This window comes from Parus major, chromosome Z (genome assembly GCF_001522545.3).
Source record: "Parus major isolate Abel chromosome Z, Parus_major1.1, whole genome shotgun sequence".
Classification (NCBI taxonomy): Eukaryota; Metazoa; Chordata; class Aves; order Passeriformes; family Paridae; genus Parus; species Parus major.
Window position 1 is genome coordinate 11,373,794 of NC_031799.1, and position 17,954 is coordinate 11,391,747.

Consider the following 17,954-nt stretch of genomic DNA (forward strand, 5'->3'; position numbering starts at 1 on the left):
AGTCAGCATGCAGAGAGATCACCAACACATGCAGAATTCTATTTTTGCTTGGGTTGTTTAGGGCTCAACATCCAAGGAAACAGAATCTTTAGTACTGTTTCATTGCTCTGATTTGAGCATTCTGATTAAAGATTGTTCATAGAAATCACTTAAAGACACAACTTTGATCCTGTAAGTCCTTCTGCATTTCTGATTAATCCTTCCGTAGGAATTTAAAATGTACAATTCATAGGTTTGAAAAATAAACATGCAGTTTTCAGGGTTGTGTTTATACACCTGATTGCCTGATTGCAGGCTCAGTATCTAAGCAACTTTCCTGCCCCAGGCATTCAATGAGTGTATTATTATTAAAAGAGTTGCAAAGACAACATGTTATATAGGTAGGTATTTCATGAACACATTTGATTTTTTTAATTTACAATTTAAATGCTATTAATATAGAATGCACCACCTGTAAGCATTAGTGCAAAGAAAAACTGTGAAACAAATTGAGTGACAAAATCTCTTTTGACAAAGACCTCACCCTATAATCCGAGCAAAGTATATGCAGATGCCATTGTGTCTTCCAGAAAATACTATCTCAGGACCCATCATTCCGCTAATGGATGTGCCAGGGTGAGACATGGAATTTCCAGAAGGAAAGAGGGGAGTTGACATAGCAGGAGGGTGTAAACCTAGGGTAAAAATAGGTAAATATTACCCATCTAAATGCCAATGAAAAAGCCTATTTAAAAAAAATAAAAGAGAAAAAAAGGTGTTACCTTGCATAGATGTCAAAATGCTAGGATTAGAATATGGACTATCAACAGTCAAAGGGGAACCTAAGAAGGGAAAAGAAATAAAGGTAAAGTTGTTGAATACAATCCAAAACGACCCCCTCCCAAATCTAAGCCATAAAGTATCCGTACAAAAACAACAAAATTGTTAAATACTTTAAATGTTTTATTTGTAGTTTATTTATAGTTAAGTATCAAATTGCTTTCTTATCCACCAACACTCCACAAGTCAAACAAACGGACACACTTCCTTCAAAAGCAGTTGAAGCAGCATTTTTTCCCCAGCATTCATGTATTAATGTATTGCACACCATCTGTTGTCTGCATTGGATATTATATTGCTCACACACTTTTTGCTGTTCCTCCTGGATACTGAACACCGGTAATAATGCATTTTTACATGGGGCAGATGTACAAACTCTACAGCAATACTGCTAACTCGGAACATTGAGACTGTCTACAGCCTCAAGTTCAGCATGAATATTCCATGTCCTCCTGCAAGTTAAATCTAAATCACTAACTTAAGACCTCAAAATACCACAAACATGTGTGGTCATCAACAAAAAAGTCCACATACCCTTAGCAAGCAAGGTGATGTATCCAGAAAAGGTAAGAAAAACTGGCACTGAAAATTTGACTTTTATCAAAGGATACAGTTTTTGCCTAATTTGTTTCAGTTCTCTCAACCTGACAGCACACAACAGCACAGAGGTTAACACAGTACCAATGCATTCTCAGAGGACACATTGTCATGTGTGCTAAAGCAAAGCACAAACTCAGAGAACAGCAGCATGCAAATGCATGACTAGACTTTGAACAGTGGGAAAAAGATGGAACGAAGTTAAAAGTGTCTGGCCTTTCATTGCTAACATTACTGTTATGTAGTTTCACATGCAAAATTATGAGGTGGTTGAATGAATTTCTGTCAGCAGTGTCTGACCCACCACATGGGACATCCACAATATCAGAACCTTAATTTCACATGACAGTTTTCTACCCTTTGAGCAAACTGAGAAAGTAGCAGAAGAATGGTGCCATCTTCCACCTGGACCTGTTACTGAAGCAAAATGGAAAGATCTAATTTGATACTAGGTTTCAAAGAGCCATTTATGACAGAACTACAAATATATGCAAACATTTAGACTTGGGAAAAATACACTTACTCCTAAAATGAGTCTCCTTGTCGACTATAGAGCTTCCTTGCCAATACCCCCACAGCCTAATTTCATTCTTAGTCTGCTCCTAGCATCTGTTCTTCCCATAGCTCAATCTCTAATTCAGATTTAATATTATATTCTTATGCCTTGCCTTAGCTCGTGCCCACACTGTTACTGTTCCACACCAAAAGGGTTGGAAAGTGATGCCACTGATTCATTAAAGTAGCCACTCTTCTTAAGAGTTTTAATGGTAGTTAAGAATTCTGAAAAAGAGGGTCAACTGTTTTTCCTAAATTTCATCTTAGTTCACCATATTTTTCTCCAATATTTAGGTATTTGGGTGTCACCCTGAAAACTAAGCTTTCTAATCTTGTTTTCATAGTGTTAGTTACTTTCACAGGAAAGTAACTGTAAACATAAATATTTACACATTCCTTCTAAGAAACATCTTTGATGGATGTTTCACATGACCAGTGTAATTGCGAAGGTGGTAACTTAATTATCCAACCCCTGGTCATTGTCAAGAATCTATAAATACTGGAGTCAAAAAATGAAGTTACTTCTTTTCCTGTCATACCACTGAGACATGTTCATATGAATCATTTGATGTCCTTTAGCAACTTTTGGGAAGATGTCAAAATATGCCAATGAAATGGAATTTCTTGGAATTCCAGGCAAACAAGTCTGTTACCCAAGTCTGTTGTGTGAAACTGAATGCCACATGTAAGATGAACGTTAATGAGTTCTTGATAAAAACCACTAATTAATTTAATTCAGTATTTCAGTCAGAATTTCAAACTCTTCATAATGAATTTCTTTTTTTAAAAACACTTCCAATCTGGAATTGAGTAATGCATACTAAGGGACAGCAACTATAGAAATATAAGTGAATCCCAGAGTACAAAAAGGCCTTGATTCCAGGAAGCATCAAGTTCTGAGGAGAAAAAATAAGCACTTTTCTCCTTTGTAAGTGGCACTGAAGACTGAAGCAGAAACCAAATGCTGAAGACAAAGGTTTCAAAGGGAGAAATCACTCCAAATGACTAGTTCATTTCTTGATCAAATTTCTTCTTCCTTCTCATAAGCAGTATCTATAGAGGCACGACAATGACTATGTAGGAAGATACTGTTATAACTACGCAGCAACCAACTAAGCCTCATGAAGTCTGAACTTTATTATTGATAAGTTGTTCTCCAGCTGCTGAAATGACTCTGGAAGTCACCAATGTATACCCTCTTCACAGTGTCTTAACAGGGTACATGCAATATGGACACAATCTGAGATAGCAACCCCCCCACTAAATCCAACAATCACTAAAGAGAAATGGAAAAAGCTCTTGTCATTAACTAGCTACTAAGTGAAAAACACAGTCTATTTCAGACAAAAAGAACACAACTACTTGTGAGAAGACAAAACACAACGTACTCAAGGAAAAAAAAAGCTGTCCAAAACCATGAAATGCTTGCTACACACCTGCAGAAACAGGAGAACCCAAAATAGGTCCAACGTTGCTGGGAGGAGGCAGAGCTGATGGAAATCTCATTTGTGCTTCTCCACCATACCTAAAGTTTGCAAAACCAAAAATTCTCAACATGTCATACACAGCCCATTCAATTTTTTTGCCTTTAAAAATTAACAGCAATTCTGGGGTTCTTTTAAAATGGGGAATAAAAATCCCAGTATAGTTTTTAAGGCAAATTTACCAATTCCAAAGTCAGGCTAATGCTTTAGCATCTTTTCAAGGTTTGCTTCTATAGTGAAGTGGAAAGAAGGGAATAGCTGAGATGACCCATGGCTGTCTTTCTATCATCCACTAGTAATTTCTATTCATCTCTACCCTGTGGTGTTACATGAGCATTTTGCTAAGCCTTCCCTTGCTAACTCCAGAGTTATCATCCACATTTTGTCTCAAATTTTGTGACGAAATTGAATTTAATAAAGAGCAACTATTCACAACCTACTGAGAACAGCTGACTGGCTTCAACACCTGCACAAGTTTTAGCAAGGAACTAGTAAGTTTTTGGGAACACAACACTCCAAGCTGCATATTTTATCATCACTCTCAACAGCCGTATCTTACAAAAAAACTGTTTTTTCTCCCTTTGAGGACAGCCAAGAGACTCACAATATAGGGTCACAAGAACCTCATGAGGTGCAACAATGCCAAGTGTGAGGTGCTGCACTTGGGTCAGAGCAATCCCAGACAGAGCATAGACTGGGAACAAAACTCATTGAGAGCAGTTCCATGGAGAAACACTTAGGAGCTCTCATGGATGAAGAGCTGTAAATAAACCAACAGTGCCCTAAAAGTCAACACTATTCTAAGCTGCATCAACAGAGGAGGGTCAGGTGATTCTCCCCTTCCACCCCATCTTTGTGATGCCTCAATACACACCCCCACTGCATCCAGCTCTGGGGTCCTCACTTGAAGAAAGACTTTGGACCCACTGGAGCAGGTCCACATGAAGCCATGAAGAAAATCAGGGTGCTGGAGCAGCTTTGCTGTCAAGACAGAGTGAGAGCTGGGGTTGTTCAGCTGGGAGATGAGAAGACTCTGGGGAGACTTTATAGCACCTTCCAGGACTTAAAGGGTGTCTTATAAAAATCAAGGGAGAACAACTTTTTACAAGAGCAGATATCGACAGGACAGAGAATGATTTTAAACTAAAAGATCAAAGAGATTTAGGCTAGGTATTAGGAAAAAATTCTTTACTGTGAGGTAGGTGACGCACTGGAAGAGGTCGGCTAAAGACAGTGAGAATATTCGATTTATTAAAGTATTGAAAGCCAGGACAGATGGGGCCTTAAGCAACATTATCAAGTGGGTAGTATTCCTGCCCAAGGCAGAAGGGTTGACACTAGATGATCTTTAAGGTCCCTTCCAACCCAAACAATTTTGTGACTTTATGTATACACCAACTTCTTTAAGGCAGCTAATGAAAATATACATATTTCCACCATACCAAGGATATGCAGCGATATATGGGTGTCCTGGGGTGATTTTTATGATGTTTGTATCCCAAATCGCCTTGTTTATGTTGCACATTAAGTTCTGCACCTTTAAGACAGGCTCTGAGAGCAAAAGGGGGAAAGAAGTGCGGTTTGTGTTCAGAAAGAGCACTCACTGCCCCCTGCTCCTGGACTGTGCTGTCTGCACCACAGACAGACAGTGGGACAGAGCTCTCCTTTGCTTTTGGTTAGTTTTTAGCTAGCTGAGGCAGAGAAGTTCCATGAACTGTTTTTTTCTTTTTATTGGATCTGTTCAAACCTACTCTGGACTAGAAACCCAACCAAACCCTGGGAGCTCATGCCTGTGGCCCACTGGGGCCTGGGCTTCAGCACTTTCCAACGCCAGAGGGACTGATAAGAACCTGAGCAAGCTGAGTTACACCACATGAAAAGGACTTTTTCTGGATTTGCCATCTCATCAAACAGCGAAAAGTTTTATTGCTTAGTATTATTCAATTTCTGTTAAATAAACATAACCAGCTGGGGGAGGGGCTGCTCAAATTTGTTTTCTGGGTTAGACTTTAATCCTCAAGAGTGGAAGTTTATACTTCATCACTCAAATTGTACTGCAAAAAACAAACTGAACTAAACAACAACAATCATAGCTGAAGCAACCAACCAAAACCACCACCACTACCACCAAAAACATCAACACCAATAACCAAAAGTCACCAGGACCTGAACTGGCAGCAGGTTAAAAAGCCTGTACAAGTGTTTAGTGACCATAATGATCCTGAGTATAATATTCAGAATGACAGACAGAATTAAAACTTACCTGAAGAATGCTCGAGTAGCCCAGGCAGATACTTCTCTATCATGTGCAGCACTAGAGCAGGCCAAAATAAGGCAAGTGGCACAGGCCTGATCCTCCTAGAGCATATTACAATGTTAGCGTGGTGTCTTACATTAAGTTGATAAGAAATGTATAGAAGCTATATTCCTTGATAACTAAAACAGCAAATACTTTCTGCATAATTTCATTTAGAAGCCAGGGAAATAAGCTCTTCCTAATTATAAACAAGAAGTGTATCCTAGCAAGTTATTCCACTGTATCAGATAAGTTTTTGCTATAAATTTTTTGCAAACTCAGTAATACTACTGGTAGGGAACAATCTCTATGCCTAGCATTTAAGTATGGCTAAGACTTATGCAATTTCTACAAACACAAAAACATAAATTACAATAGTGTTTGAAGAAAAAATACTGGTAAAAATCAGTGTTTGCATATTCTAATAAGCTGTTACAATACCAGTCATGTCCCCTCCAAGGACAAGAGAACAGATTACAATAAACACTCACTACAGATACTACACAACACCAGTCATGTTAAAATTGTAATCCACAATAACCTAACTTCTGATTGTTTCTTGTTTACCTTAAGCTGCTAAAAAAAAAGAATACCCAGACCAACACATTTCTACTGGCCTTCAAAATATAAAAATCCCTTTGGATGTTTTTTCATAGGAATTCAACTTTTTTAGAAACTTTTCCTCTCCTGCTCTCAGATGAACTTCATTCTAAACCAAGAAGAGCACTACACTTCTGCATGCAAGACAGGAATTTCAGAGAAAGTGAATTACACATTTTATTTTAGATTTCTCATAAAATGAGAAATTATTTCTCTATACAATATAGTTTCATGTAGACAAAAAAAAAAGAAAAATTTACCAGCTACTTTAACTGGTAAATGGAACATTGACCAGAAGGTTGCAGCAACAACAAAAGGATGACAAGTTTTCTATTTTTCATAACATATCAAAAGCTCTTACCTGATGCAACTTGAAAAATCTCTCAATCTCTTCTCCATCTCCACCTGTATTGCTCACAAGAAGATGCCGCAGCTGATCAACAGGTCTGAGTTTATGAAACATAAAGCTTCCCTAAAAGTAAGGTAAAGCAAGTGAGACTAAAGTTGTCTTTACTCTGTTTCATCATAACACACCCAATTCCATGATGTTAATATTTGGCATTCTGAGTTTTCCTCCACTGCACCACTGGATCAAAACGTACCTGGTGCCCAAAGCCCAATTCTTAATATCACTAGTGAATCAAAGAAAGGCAGGGTAGTATTGCAGTGGCTATAAACTCTCCATAAACTGAGTTAATATTGCTATTCTTAGCCTAACACAAAGCATAGAATATAAGTATATGCAAGTATATACAGATAATAAAGGCTTCATTCATCTTGCAAATCCTGAAAACTGCCTGGAAGAAAAATACTTGAAGAATTCAAGGCCTGGTAAGACTTCACATTAATCACCTTCCCTGCATTTCCAACTAAATACTGGAAAGGGCCCAATTAATGCCCTTAACAAAACAGCTGCTATTAGACCTGCTTGCAGGTCTAGAGTTTGCAAGACATTAATATTTAAACATTATTATAAATAGTCAAAGATATTGGTTATGATATTGAGCTGCAAAAATATTGCTAAATGTAATCAGAAAAGTAGGAAATTTCACTTATTTTTGTGGGTTTGTTTTCTAAAACCCTCTCAGAAAAAAACTTTTTGGGACTTTTTCTATGACAAATAAGAAATTATTAACTCAAATTTCAATTACCAACAATATTTACTTGAACTATATCTTCTGGGCAGACAGTGACTTGTTTTAATTTCACATAATCAAGGCTAAAATAACTTCCCAAATTTCTATCTGCAAGAGTTTCTGGAGAGCAACAAAAGCTATCATTACACTATATAAAAGAAGTTGATCTAAAACATGTGAGTAAATTTAAAATAGGTACAGATAGTTCCAGTAATCTTCTTCCTGATTGCTTTTCCTGTTCATAATATAATCCTTAAAACATATCTAAAATTAATTATGTACAGGTTTAGATGAGAAGTCTAATTTCATACTTAATTGTTCTGGTAACCTATATCAAGAAAAGTAATACTCACTTGGGCTGAAAGCAGGACAAACCTCTTCGGTGGCAGCATGTGTTGCTGCACAACCACAGGTGAATCAGTTATGGGAATAATATCTTTATTTAGTGGTGTCACGATCTTCTGAACTTTAAATTCATCAATAGCAGAAAGAGCCCAGGAATGTCCATCAACACGGGTTGTCATCTGAACAACAGACAGGTATTATCCAAAGTTTGGTAGGAGACATGGGTTTTGTACATCCATAGTAATATTTTACTATTTACCATTTAAAATTACACAGAATAGAATCTGCTCCTCACACAAGAATACCCAAAGAAAATAAGCTTTTGTACTGTCTAACAGAAAATTACCATCAAATTTACTGTTATATATACACTGCTGCTTTTAGGAGGTAATAATGATAGTAAGGGAATAATATATTGCTTGAGAGACAGGGATAGTGTTTTACATTTAAATGTAAAACAATTTGCAAAGTAAAGCTGCTACAATATAAACAGCAACCATCTACTAACCACATCAGAACTAAGCACCATAAGCATCATGACTTTAAAAGATTTCTTAAAAAAATAAATAAAAAAAAGCTTCAACTGAATTACAAAGGTTTACGAGACTTTTTCAGCTGGCAACAGTACTTCAAATACAACTCAAGAAGAGATGACATTAGTGAAGACATTCCATAAGACTGTGTATGCTAACCAGGAAGAAATGCTGCTCAAGAATAGGCTGCAGTTTTGTTTGGGAAACTTAGCTCCCTGTTGCTGTCTGATGCCTTGGGAAAAAGTTTGCTCTTGGGATATTTATCTCTAAGTTTTTGCAGGAAAGGGATCTGAAACAACTATAAAGTTCCTTTGCAAGCTATTAATTAAAACAGCAGATTAATCAAAACTTGACTATGAAGTTTTTAAAGGTACATATTCCTTCCATTCACTCCCAACTCTGCTATTTCTTCAGTAACGCTGTTTTTGACATGTCACACCTCTAACACTGAAGACTTGAAATGTCTTTCAGAGATTAAATATGTTTTCCGTGAACTGACATATAAGGCAATTAGCCCCCTCCAAACTTTTCTTACAAACCCAATTACATAACAATCAGAAAAATGATAGTCAGAAACCGCACCCCAACACATGAAATAATGAATACATTACGTGCAGATTTGAATGAAGATATGGTATGTAAGTTTAAATAAGGAATCCCAAAGTTTCTATCATCTACACTTATCTGCAACCTTTATCAAATTTTCTACTGATCCTCGCTATTAGGGACTGAGGGCCATGTTTTTCTGTGCTTGTGCACAATATGCAGCATTGCTACAGACAACAGAATTCTCAAATATATTAAGTAGAAGTCAAGGCAATTGCTTTTGACATATAGCTTGCATCAGCCTAGAAATCTATGTTTGAACTAAGGATCCATTCTAAGACAGACTCATTCAGCTTTGTGAAAGTAACCAAACTCCTCATGAAATTTTCTGTGACCTATTTATTTCTTGCAGACAGTAACATTCAGGCATCTGTTATTAGGAAAGAAAATGTAGTATCTAGATATCATCAAATCATACAGAAGTTTGCTTTATACCTGTGTTTCCATCATTGGCTTTTGAAAAGGGAAAGAATCATGATTGACACACCACAGGATGTCATTATCTTCATTTTCTGAAGCTGCCATCAGCAGGACCCCTAGCAAGAATAGCAATAGTAAGTCCATATTAGAAGCAATCATCGTGCGTTAAATGCAAACTCATTAATTCATTCCTAAATTATAAAACTCAATCTTTAAGTTATTATCATACAATCTGAACAGGAAACAGTATCTCCTGGATTTGTATGTCATATGGTACTCCAAAAAGTCACTTTTAACACCATTTGCCACCTAAAACGTAGAACAGATGTTTGTAGGGATAAAAGTAATGGTGACTGTAACACACAAAACAATCTCATCTGAGCCATGTTGCACTGCTCACCTTTGCTATAAAGAGCTCTGTGAACCTTTGCAGGCTTCTCTACATTTGAAGAAGCTGAAAACCCAGGTGGCAATCGGACATGGACCAAAGTTAACATGGAAGGACGAGCTGTTGGATGTTTAAATTGTGACGTACTAAAATATAGTCGGACACCTGAACAAAAGATAAAAAGGGTCAAAACTTTGCAGATACCATTTATCAGTTAGAGTAGAGTGGAATTAGCCTACTTTTTTACCTGCATGTGTGATTGCTAGTAGCTGACAGTCTATGGATTCAGAATTTTCAATCACTGCTATCTGAATAATAGGCTTAAATACAGAACGATCAATTGTTCTGAAAAATAAAACAAAAAAAACCCAATACACTTTTGATCTAAATGCTTCAAAATTGTACTGTGAAACTGTGGGTCTTAAAGGAAGACTCTTGCATTGTAAATGTCACCAACATACCTAGCAATGCTCCCTGCAGCAGAAACTATAGCATTTTGTGAAAGAGAAGTAACCCTGGTCATTCCTTGACCATCTTGTCCCAAATCATAAACCTGCAATTCAACAACACAGCTTAGTGATTTATAAATTAATAAATTCAGCCTCACGTATCAAGAAGTAACTCAAGCTCTACTTTTATTTTGTACTCATGCTTCCACAGAATTGAGGCTACTCTTTCCTCAGAAAAGAAGTAACTGAAGTCTTCAGCACACACATTGCTACAGAAAGATAAACAGAAGGGCCTGACACAGCTACAGAGGATTCTCAGGTATTGAGGTAAACTTACAAAGGTACCTGTACATTATTGCACACAATAGTAACAGATCAAAGAGTCATAAGAAGTCACATACTTGCAGGACTCCTTTTTCTGAGCGGGTGTACAAGATATTTCGAGAGTTGTCAATGGCAATTTGCACTACAGGATCTGGAGAGGGAGGAAAAAATGGAGAACCAGCAGATCAACACTGGACTTTGGAAAGCAAGTTTAAGACAGAATCTCTACAAAATAATGAATTGCAAGTTCACAAAAACTGCACTTTCATATAGGACTGCTGCTCTAAGTGATTTAAAACAGCAATCAACTAATATAACTGCTAGTAAACAAACAACAACAAAAAAATCCCAGAGCAAAAAACTGTAATTTCAAAATAACTTTTCACTAAGCAATGAAAGAGGGCAAAATTATTCACTTATACATTTTTCACATTTATGGTGATACCACTAAGTGCGTATTAATTTTGTGGTACGGATCACTAACTTTAGTCAGAAATGTCACTTTTTCAGCCTTTGCTATCTATATCCTGAACTAAACATGCAATCTGTCTTGATTTGTGCAGTTCTTTTATAATGATAAACCACTGCAAGCGTCATTGACAGTAACTAAATGCTCTGAGTAAGCAATATATTCAGACTGACTTCTTGGTAATATTATTTTAAAAGGTTACATTAAATTATTGGCTAATAAGAACATTAACAGCAGTACTTACCATCCTCTGAGAATGTGAACTGTAGCAACGAAGGAATAAGAAAAGACAGTGCACTCTTTGAATGATTAATTTTTCTACAGCGCTGGCTAAACCAACCTGCTTCAGCCTACAATTTAAAACAAATACAGCATTGAAAGAAAAAGCAAAACAAAAATTGAACTAGGAGCAATATTAAAAAAGTCATTCAAAGGACGAGTATGAAAACAAGTAAAGATCTAACAGCAAACTATAGATTTAATTGAACACAAATGTATTATTCAATTGAAAGAAAACATCATTAAAAGGAAAATTTTGCATAAAAAACTGCGCACAGATGTTGCAATTTGAATTTTTAAATTTGATCAAAACTGACTGCACACTGCTATATCCCACATAAATACTTCCTCTTCAAAAAATGCATCTACTCCAAGTTGTGCAACCAAGACATGCAACACAATTATAGAAGGAAAGAGACTGCAAACTTGACAAGTTTTAGAACTATTACTGCTGTGATCCCACAACAATGAAACAATGAAAAAAGCCTGTGTGTAAAACCCATAGTCACCTGGTATGCTACTTCATATAAGCAGCCATCTTTTCCTGCCAGAAAGATCCTCCCATTATCAGTGGATGTTACTGCCAGGATGTAGGTGTTGTCAGTAGGGAGAGAATACAGGGGATCTGGTAGCAGCTGCATTCCTCCAGATATGCTGTCATTGAGCGATCCAGTACCTTCAGTAAACAAACAAACAAACATCCTTTTTCATTTTTAAGCTGTTTTAATAAATACTACATGTCTGTGAAACATTTCAGACACCAGAAAAAAATTACAGTAAGTTTCATAGTTACTGAATATATTCACGAACAGCTTTTGTCCAGTGTGAACCAAAGAGTAACAAATCCATTCCATGTAGGTTTCCAAGGAAGGAAATGTTATGTTTTTCATTTCTATAGACTGTTCTCTCTTCTAAATCACATTTCAACTTGTTTTCTCCTTTACATCAACATATTATTAAAAAAAAAAAAAAAAAAAAAAAAAAAAAAAAAAAAAAAAAAAAAAAAAAAAAAAAAAAGCAAGATGTATGTTCTCTTACTTTCACCAAACAGATTTTCCTCTTAGTATACATGGCATAAAAACATGTNCTTTCACCAAACAGATTTTCCTCTTAGTATACATGGCATAAAAACATGTTACCAGGTTCTCAGTTTTTATGGCTGGCATACCAATGCCAACGAAGGCTTGCAAAAAAAAAAAAAAAAAAAAAAAAAAGCAAGATGTATGTTCTCTTACTTTCACCAAACAGATTTTCCTCTTAGTATACATGGCATAAAAACATGTTACCAGGTTCTCAGTTTTTATGGCTGGCATACCAATGCCAACGAAGTTAATGAATTCTATTCACCAGTTTCAAGACTCATGTTCCTGTCTTCTCTCCCTCTTCAACATGCCGTTCAATTAATAAGAGCACCTGTTCCAAAAGCTCTTTTTACATTAAACAGGCGAGTAATAAAACTCTATGCTTCTCATGGAGTCCATGATCTAGCAAGTGCACCCACCTGTCCTGGGGTGACTTTATGATACTGGTATCCCCAATCGTCTGGTTTATGTTATATATTAAGTTCTGCACCTTTAAGACTGGCTTTGAGAGCAAGAGAGGGGGAAGAAGAAGCGCACAGTGTGTTAAGGAAAACATCACTCCCCCACATCCCGGCTCTGGACTGTGGTGTCTGCAGCACGGACAGACAGCGGGACAGAGCTTCTCTCTGGCTTTTAGTTAGTTTTAGCTAGCTGAGGCAGAGGAGTTCCTTGGACCTTTGTTTTTTCCCTTTTTCTTGGATCTGTGCAAGCCTGCTCTGGACTGAACACCCAGCCTAACCCCGGGAGCTCACGCCTGTGGCCCACCAGGGCCTGGGCCTCGGCACATTCCAGCGCCGGAGGGACTGATAAGAACCTGAGTGAGCCGAGCTACACCACATGAAAAGGACTTTTCTTCCTAGATTTGCCATCCCATCGAACAGCAAGACGTTTTATTATTTAATATTACTCAATTTCTGTTAAATAAACAGCTTTTTCCACTTCTCTCCACGGAATTTTTTTATTTATTTTTTTTTCCCTTTCCCAGAGCAGTTAGTGGGGAGGGGCATTTCTCATTTGGAGTTTTCCTTCCTGATTTGCCCTAAACTAGGACACACCATAAAAATTATGTTCCCTGTATGTAACATGATTTGAAGATTTAAAAACTAGCAAGGCACTTGTCACATGGGTTTTTTCAAAAATTTTTGAATGACTACTAATAAAACTGCCATGTGTAAATACACAACTGGAAATAAGGGGAGAAGAGAGAATTACCTGACTGTATATTAGAACAATGAAGCCCTAAAATCACAATATCCACAGGAGTAGCAAGGACAAGTAAGTGTCGCACATGAGGCTGGAAGATACCTAAACAAAAAGAAGAACATTTTAGTTTAGAAGCAGCCTGCTTCTTTGATCACAATGATGTAAGCAAATAAATCCATTGGAAAGCCGCATCAACTGATTAGGCAGAACAGTCATACATTAAGCCTAATGATCTGCAGAATTCTTGAATTAGTAAGGAGTATCAGCCAGCAGGCTGACTTCCACTTCATAAAATACAGCATCTTTAAAATTACATTTCTCTTACAAACATGCTTCTTTTAAACTCAACTCACTTGCCAATTCAACTTTGACTTTACTTTTATCTTAGCAGTAGATACTGAAATAACTGTGAGAGCTAGAAACCAGAATCTCATGGAAATTATCACTTGAATATGTAAATTTATAAACAGTATAAATGTTAAAGCATGATGTGGCAAAAAATGCAAGCTTATCAGAGTAAATAATTGTTAAACTACACATTATTCTTGGCTCATAATTCATTTTATAATGTTTCTAGAAGCAAAACAAACCCATACATTCTGTTATGTGTATAAATATACACATATACAACTACAGGTTTTCACGTATCATAGAATCATTGAGTCTAGAGAAAACCTCCAGGACCACTAAATCCAGTCATGAGACTGAATACCACCATGTCAACTAAATTGTAGCACCAAGTGCCACATCCATGCATTAAACTCATATGCATGTTAATATCTACATATATATAAAACCCCAAAACGCAATTTGATTTTTATATTACTTCATACTGTATCATTTGTATAAAACACAAAAATATATATAGATATATATATAAAGTCTAAAACAAATACACAGAAGGTTCAGTACTGTCCAATTCTAATCTTTGTCATAATATTCCTTACCTGACTTTGGCTTTACAAGGCCCACTGCAAGAATAGTTTCACTCAGGCCATCAAAATAAGCCAGATCTCCTCTGTCAATAAATAAAAAACTGCATGAAATTTGTTGTATGGAATCACATAACAACAAAGTAAATAAAATAATGTGTATTTTAAAATTACTAATGCTTTTGCAACACTCTGAAGCTTTCAGTGAAAGCAGGCCATTTAAGCTGAAGATCCTATAGTTGAGTTTCAAACCTGAAACCCAACTGCAGTATTTTATATTTTGGATTTTCATACAGTCTACTCTGAATTATATAATGCTGCATCTGCAATATTGATTAACATCAAGAGAAGAAAATCACATGGGATTTTTTTCCTCCATGAAAATTATGCAAAAATTCCCAACTTCTTCCCCACTATCTATCACTGACACCATGCAGAGCTGTCTTCTTTGGGGAAGGTATTTCATACACTCTGACACAATGTAAATATATCGATAATAGCTAATCTGAACTTTGTTTTTTTCAGGAAATGCAGCAATACGTACAAAGCAATACTACACAAATGCTTACTCTGTGAGCAAATAAAGAAGCAAACAAGCAAACTATAAACTTATCAATGCCATTTCAAAATGTAACAAACTTTTCATTAATAAGCAACTTACTTTCTTAAAATAAGCAAGGATGGAGAGCTTCAATTACAATACTTCAAAATGCTAATGCCCTATTCCTTTACCATTGTGCTGCATTACCCAATGCATCTCAGTACTTACTAAATCTACTTATAGAAGTTAGGCAATAGAGGAATTTTTATCAACTTTTTCAGCACAAGCAAAGCCTTTGTAAGAAGTGCAGTAACTTTACAATATTAGATATGTCTGACCCAAAGCAAATACATTTAGCTTTCTCTCACCCGTAATGACCTGGCAGCAATATTACTAACTCTTATGGATCCTTAAATACCTACTATTCAAAAGCTTAGTAAAACCTAAATGGAATTAAGATCACTTAAACTGAACAGCATGCTTCCAGTAAACAACCTTCCACTACTGCAATTGCTTATTTCTGGTATAATACCAATAGAAAATTATTATAGAACAACATCCTCTACGTACCCATCTTCATAGTTCCACATAAAGATGTCACTGTCAATGGTCAGCCAAGCTCTGCTGATCTCTGGAAACACTCCCATCATACAATTGCACTGCATATCTGAAGCACTGCTGATGTAAGGATTAAATGCACTTTGGGTAGCAATGGCAAAATCCTCTTTTTAAAAAAATAATTTTAAAAAAATCATTAACATACAGTACTACACAATCTGGATACTTCAAAATTCTTCATTTAGAAACCAATTCCACCAACAACTTTACACAAATGTACCTCGTTACCACTTTGAGTATTACTAAGAGAACCTGAACAACATTCAAGTTTTTTGCTGGGAGTCTGACAAAAAGTTTGGAGAAGAAAAATATGGCAGACATTTCTAATATTACCTCTTACACAATCTAAGACATTTGTTTACATAAGGATACGTCCAAACTGCTCCACTAGCTCTGGTGGAAGTGGGACTCGGCGGACTGAGCTGATTTCTGGAAGATTGGGTATTGACAGCAAACCTGGTCCTTGTAAAGGATAATCCATATCTGACATACCAGATACAGTAGGGCTACCTGCAGGAACGAAGAAAAAAACAAACAAAAAATTCAAACATCTTGATGCTGCAGAGACTTTAAACATGCAATTGGACAAAGGTTTCTCCTGCAGGAGCAAAACCACAATCAATAAATCTAAGTCTCAAATGAGGTAAGAGCAAACAGATTTGCAAACACACTCTTATAATAACTCACCAGGATCTCAGCCTACCCTTTACTCCCTTTTTTCTGTGCAGTGCTTTTTTTCACAGTATGGTCAGACATTCACATGAACAAGCCAGAAGCATACGCCCTCACCTAGAAAGGCTGTCTGTATTTCCAGTACAGACTTAAAACACTAACATGCACTATTTTATGTGCTGTGCATTCACGAAGCTACCAGAGCAGTTACACTGTGGCCATGCACAGTGAGAACTGCGCAAGAGAACGCAGATACTCTTCGTTTGCATCCAGCCACCTCTGGATATATACGACTAGAATGCCTCTTTAGAGCCCACTTTGCCAGTCAGTCGGCACTAATGGAGAAGGAAATGCTGCCTCCATGTGTTAAGGGGAACAAAACTCCTTATTTTTTTTGGTGGAAGTATACCTTAAAAGTGTGACACAAAGCTGCAGACAATAAAAAAGTCAAACAAGCTTAAGAGAGCTTTCAAGGCTACTTGTAAGTTAGGCATGGTTGTGGGCACATGGCTACCATAAGAGCATTCTGCACGGGACTTCCCAACAGGAAGAACAGAAAATTAGGGCCGTTTTCGTCTCTATTTAGAGGGACATGAGGCAGCTAAAGCCCAGCCCTCCTGAAGTGCTCACATCCACAGCTCTCACCCGCGCAGTGAAGCGGACAGCGCACGGCCCGCACCCCACCCCGCGATGGAGACGCCTCCTCACACCCGGCCCCAGTCTCCGAGCAGGGCCCACAGCCAGCACGCGTGTCCAGCCGGGCCGCGCCGGCCTCGGCCGTCCCGCGGCGGGGCCCGGGACCACAGGGACCCCGAGCGGGCGCTCCTCGCTCACCTGGCGCCGGCACCGCCAGCAGCTCCGACAGGTCCGGGTAGCAGCGGTCATCCTGGATCTGCCGGTCGATGATGCGGCCGGCGATTTCCAGCGCCTCCTGCGCAGCGGGCGCGGCCGGGCTCATGGTGGCTGGCATCGCGACGGAGGCGACACCGGCGACAGGAGGGCAGCGGCGACACAGCGATGGCGGGCCCGCGCTCTCGCGCCGCTACACCGCCCGCCCAATCCCGGCAGGCCCCGCGCGCCAGGCCGCTTCCGGCGGCGGGAATTGGGGGAGGGGAAGGGAAGGAATGGCACTAGCGACGGGCAGAGCGTCAGGAGAGGATGAGTGGGAGAGCCGACTAAGAGGGGAGCCTCATCAATGTGCTTAAATATCTAAAGCGGCGGAAGGGGTGCCAAGAGGATGAACCAGGCTCTGCTGAGTGGTGTTGAGCAAGAGATAAGGGGCAGGAACGAATGCACAGGAAGTTCTACCTGAGCACGAGGAAGAACTTCGTTAATGGGCAGCGACTGAGCACAGGAAGATTGTCCAGAGAGGCTGTGGGGTCTCTCTCTCTCTCTCTGGAGATATCCCATTCGTTTGGACACAATCCTGTGCCATGTGCTTTGGGATGGCCCTGCTGAAGCAGGGAGGCTGGACCAGCTGACCCACAGTGGTCTTTCTAATCTGACCCATCCTATGATATACTGGAACAGGCTGGCTGGGGCTGCGTGCCGCATTGAGGCGTCCTCAAAGCCACATGAGCTACAGGCGTGATCTGCTCTGCAACCC

At 38.3% G+C, this 17,954-nt stretch overlaps 1 protein-coding gene across 2 annotated transcripts in view; it reads right to left on the reverse strand.

Annotated features, from left to right (window-relative positions):
• Window positions 1-17,411, reverse strand: part of NUP155 (nucleoporin 155) — a 31,241-nt gene extending 13,830 nt beyond the window's left edge. The window contains exons 1-19 of one of the 2 annotated variants that reach the window (XM_015615178.2): window positions 17,183-17,411; window positions 16,049-16,186; window positions 15,629-15,725; window positions 14,533-14,603; window positions 13,595-13,687; window positions 11,810-11,976; window positions 11,266-11,371; window positions 10,630-10,703; window positions 10,241-10,332; window positions 10,027-10,124; window positions 9,792-9,944; window positions 9,407-9,507; window positions 7,841-8,011; window positions 6,713-6,823; window positions 5,719-5,813; window positions 3,408-3,496; window positions 1,774-1,833; window positions 762-821; window positions 524-674 (exon numbers count right to left, since the gene is read on the reverse strand). In XM_015615178.2, coding sequence (XP_015470664.1) covers window positions 524-674; window positions 762-821; window positions 1,774-1,833; window positions 3,408-3,496; window positions 5,719-5,813; window positions 6,713-6,823; window positions 7,841-8,011; window positions 9,407-9,507; window positions 9,792-9,944; window positions 10,027-10,124; window positions 10,241-10,332; window positions 10,630-10,703; window positions 11,266-11,371; window positions 11,810-11,976; window positions 13,595-13,687; window positions 14,533-14,603; window positions 15,629-15,725; window positions 16,049-16,186; window positions 17,183-17,318 — 2,063 coding nt within the window. In that variant the 5' untranslated portion in view covers window positions 17,319-17,411. The remainder of the gene's footprint in view (window positions 1-523; window positions 675-761; window positions 822-1,773; window positions 1,834-3,407; window positions 3,497-5,718; window positions 5,814-6,712; window positions 6,824-7,840; window positions 8,012-9,406; window positions 9,508-9,791; window positions 9,945-10,026; window positions 10,125-10,240; window positions 10,333-10,629; window positions 10,704-11,265; window positions 11,372-11,809; window positions 11,977-13,594; window positions 13,688-14,532; window positions 14,604-15,628; window positions 15,726-16,048; window positions 16,187-17,182) is intronic. The other variant, XM_015615179.2, reaches the window with a different exon arrangement.
• Window positions 17,412-17,954: the final 543 nt, after the last annotated feature.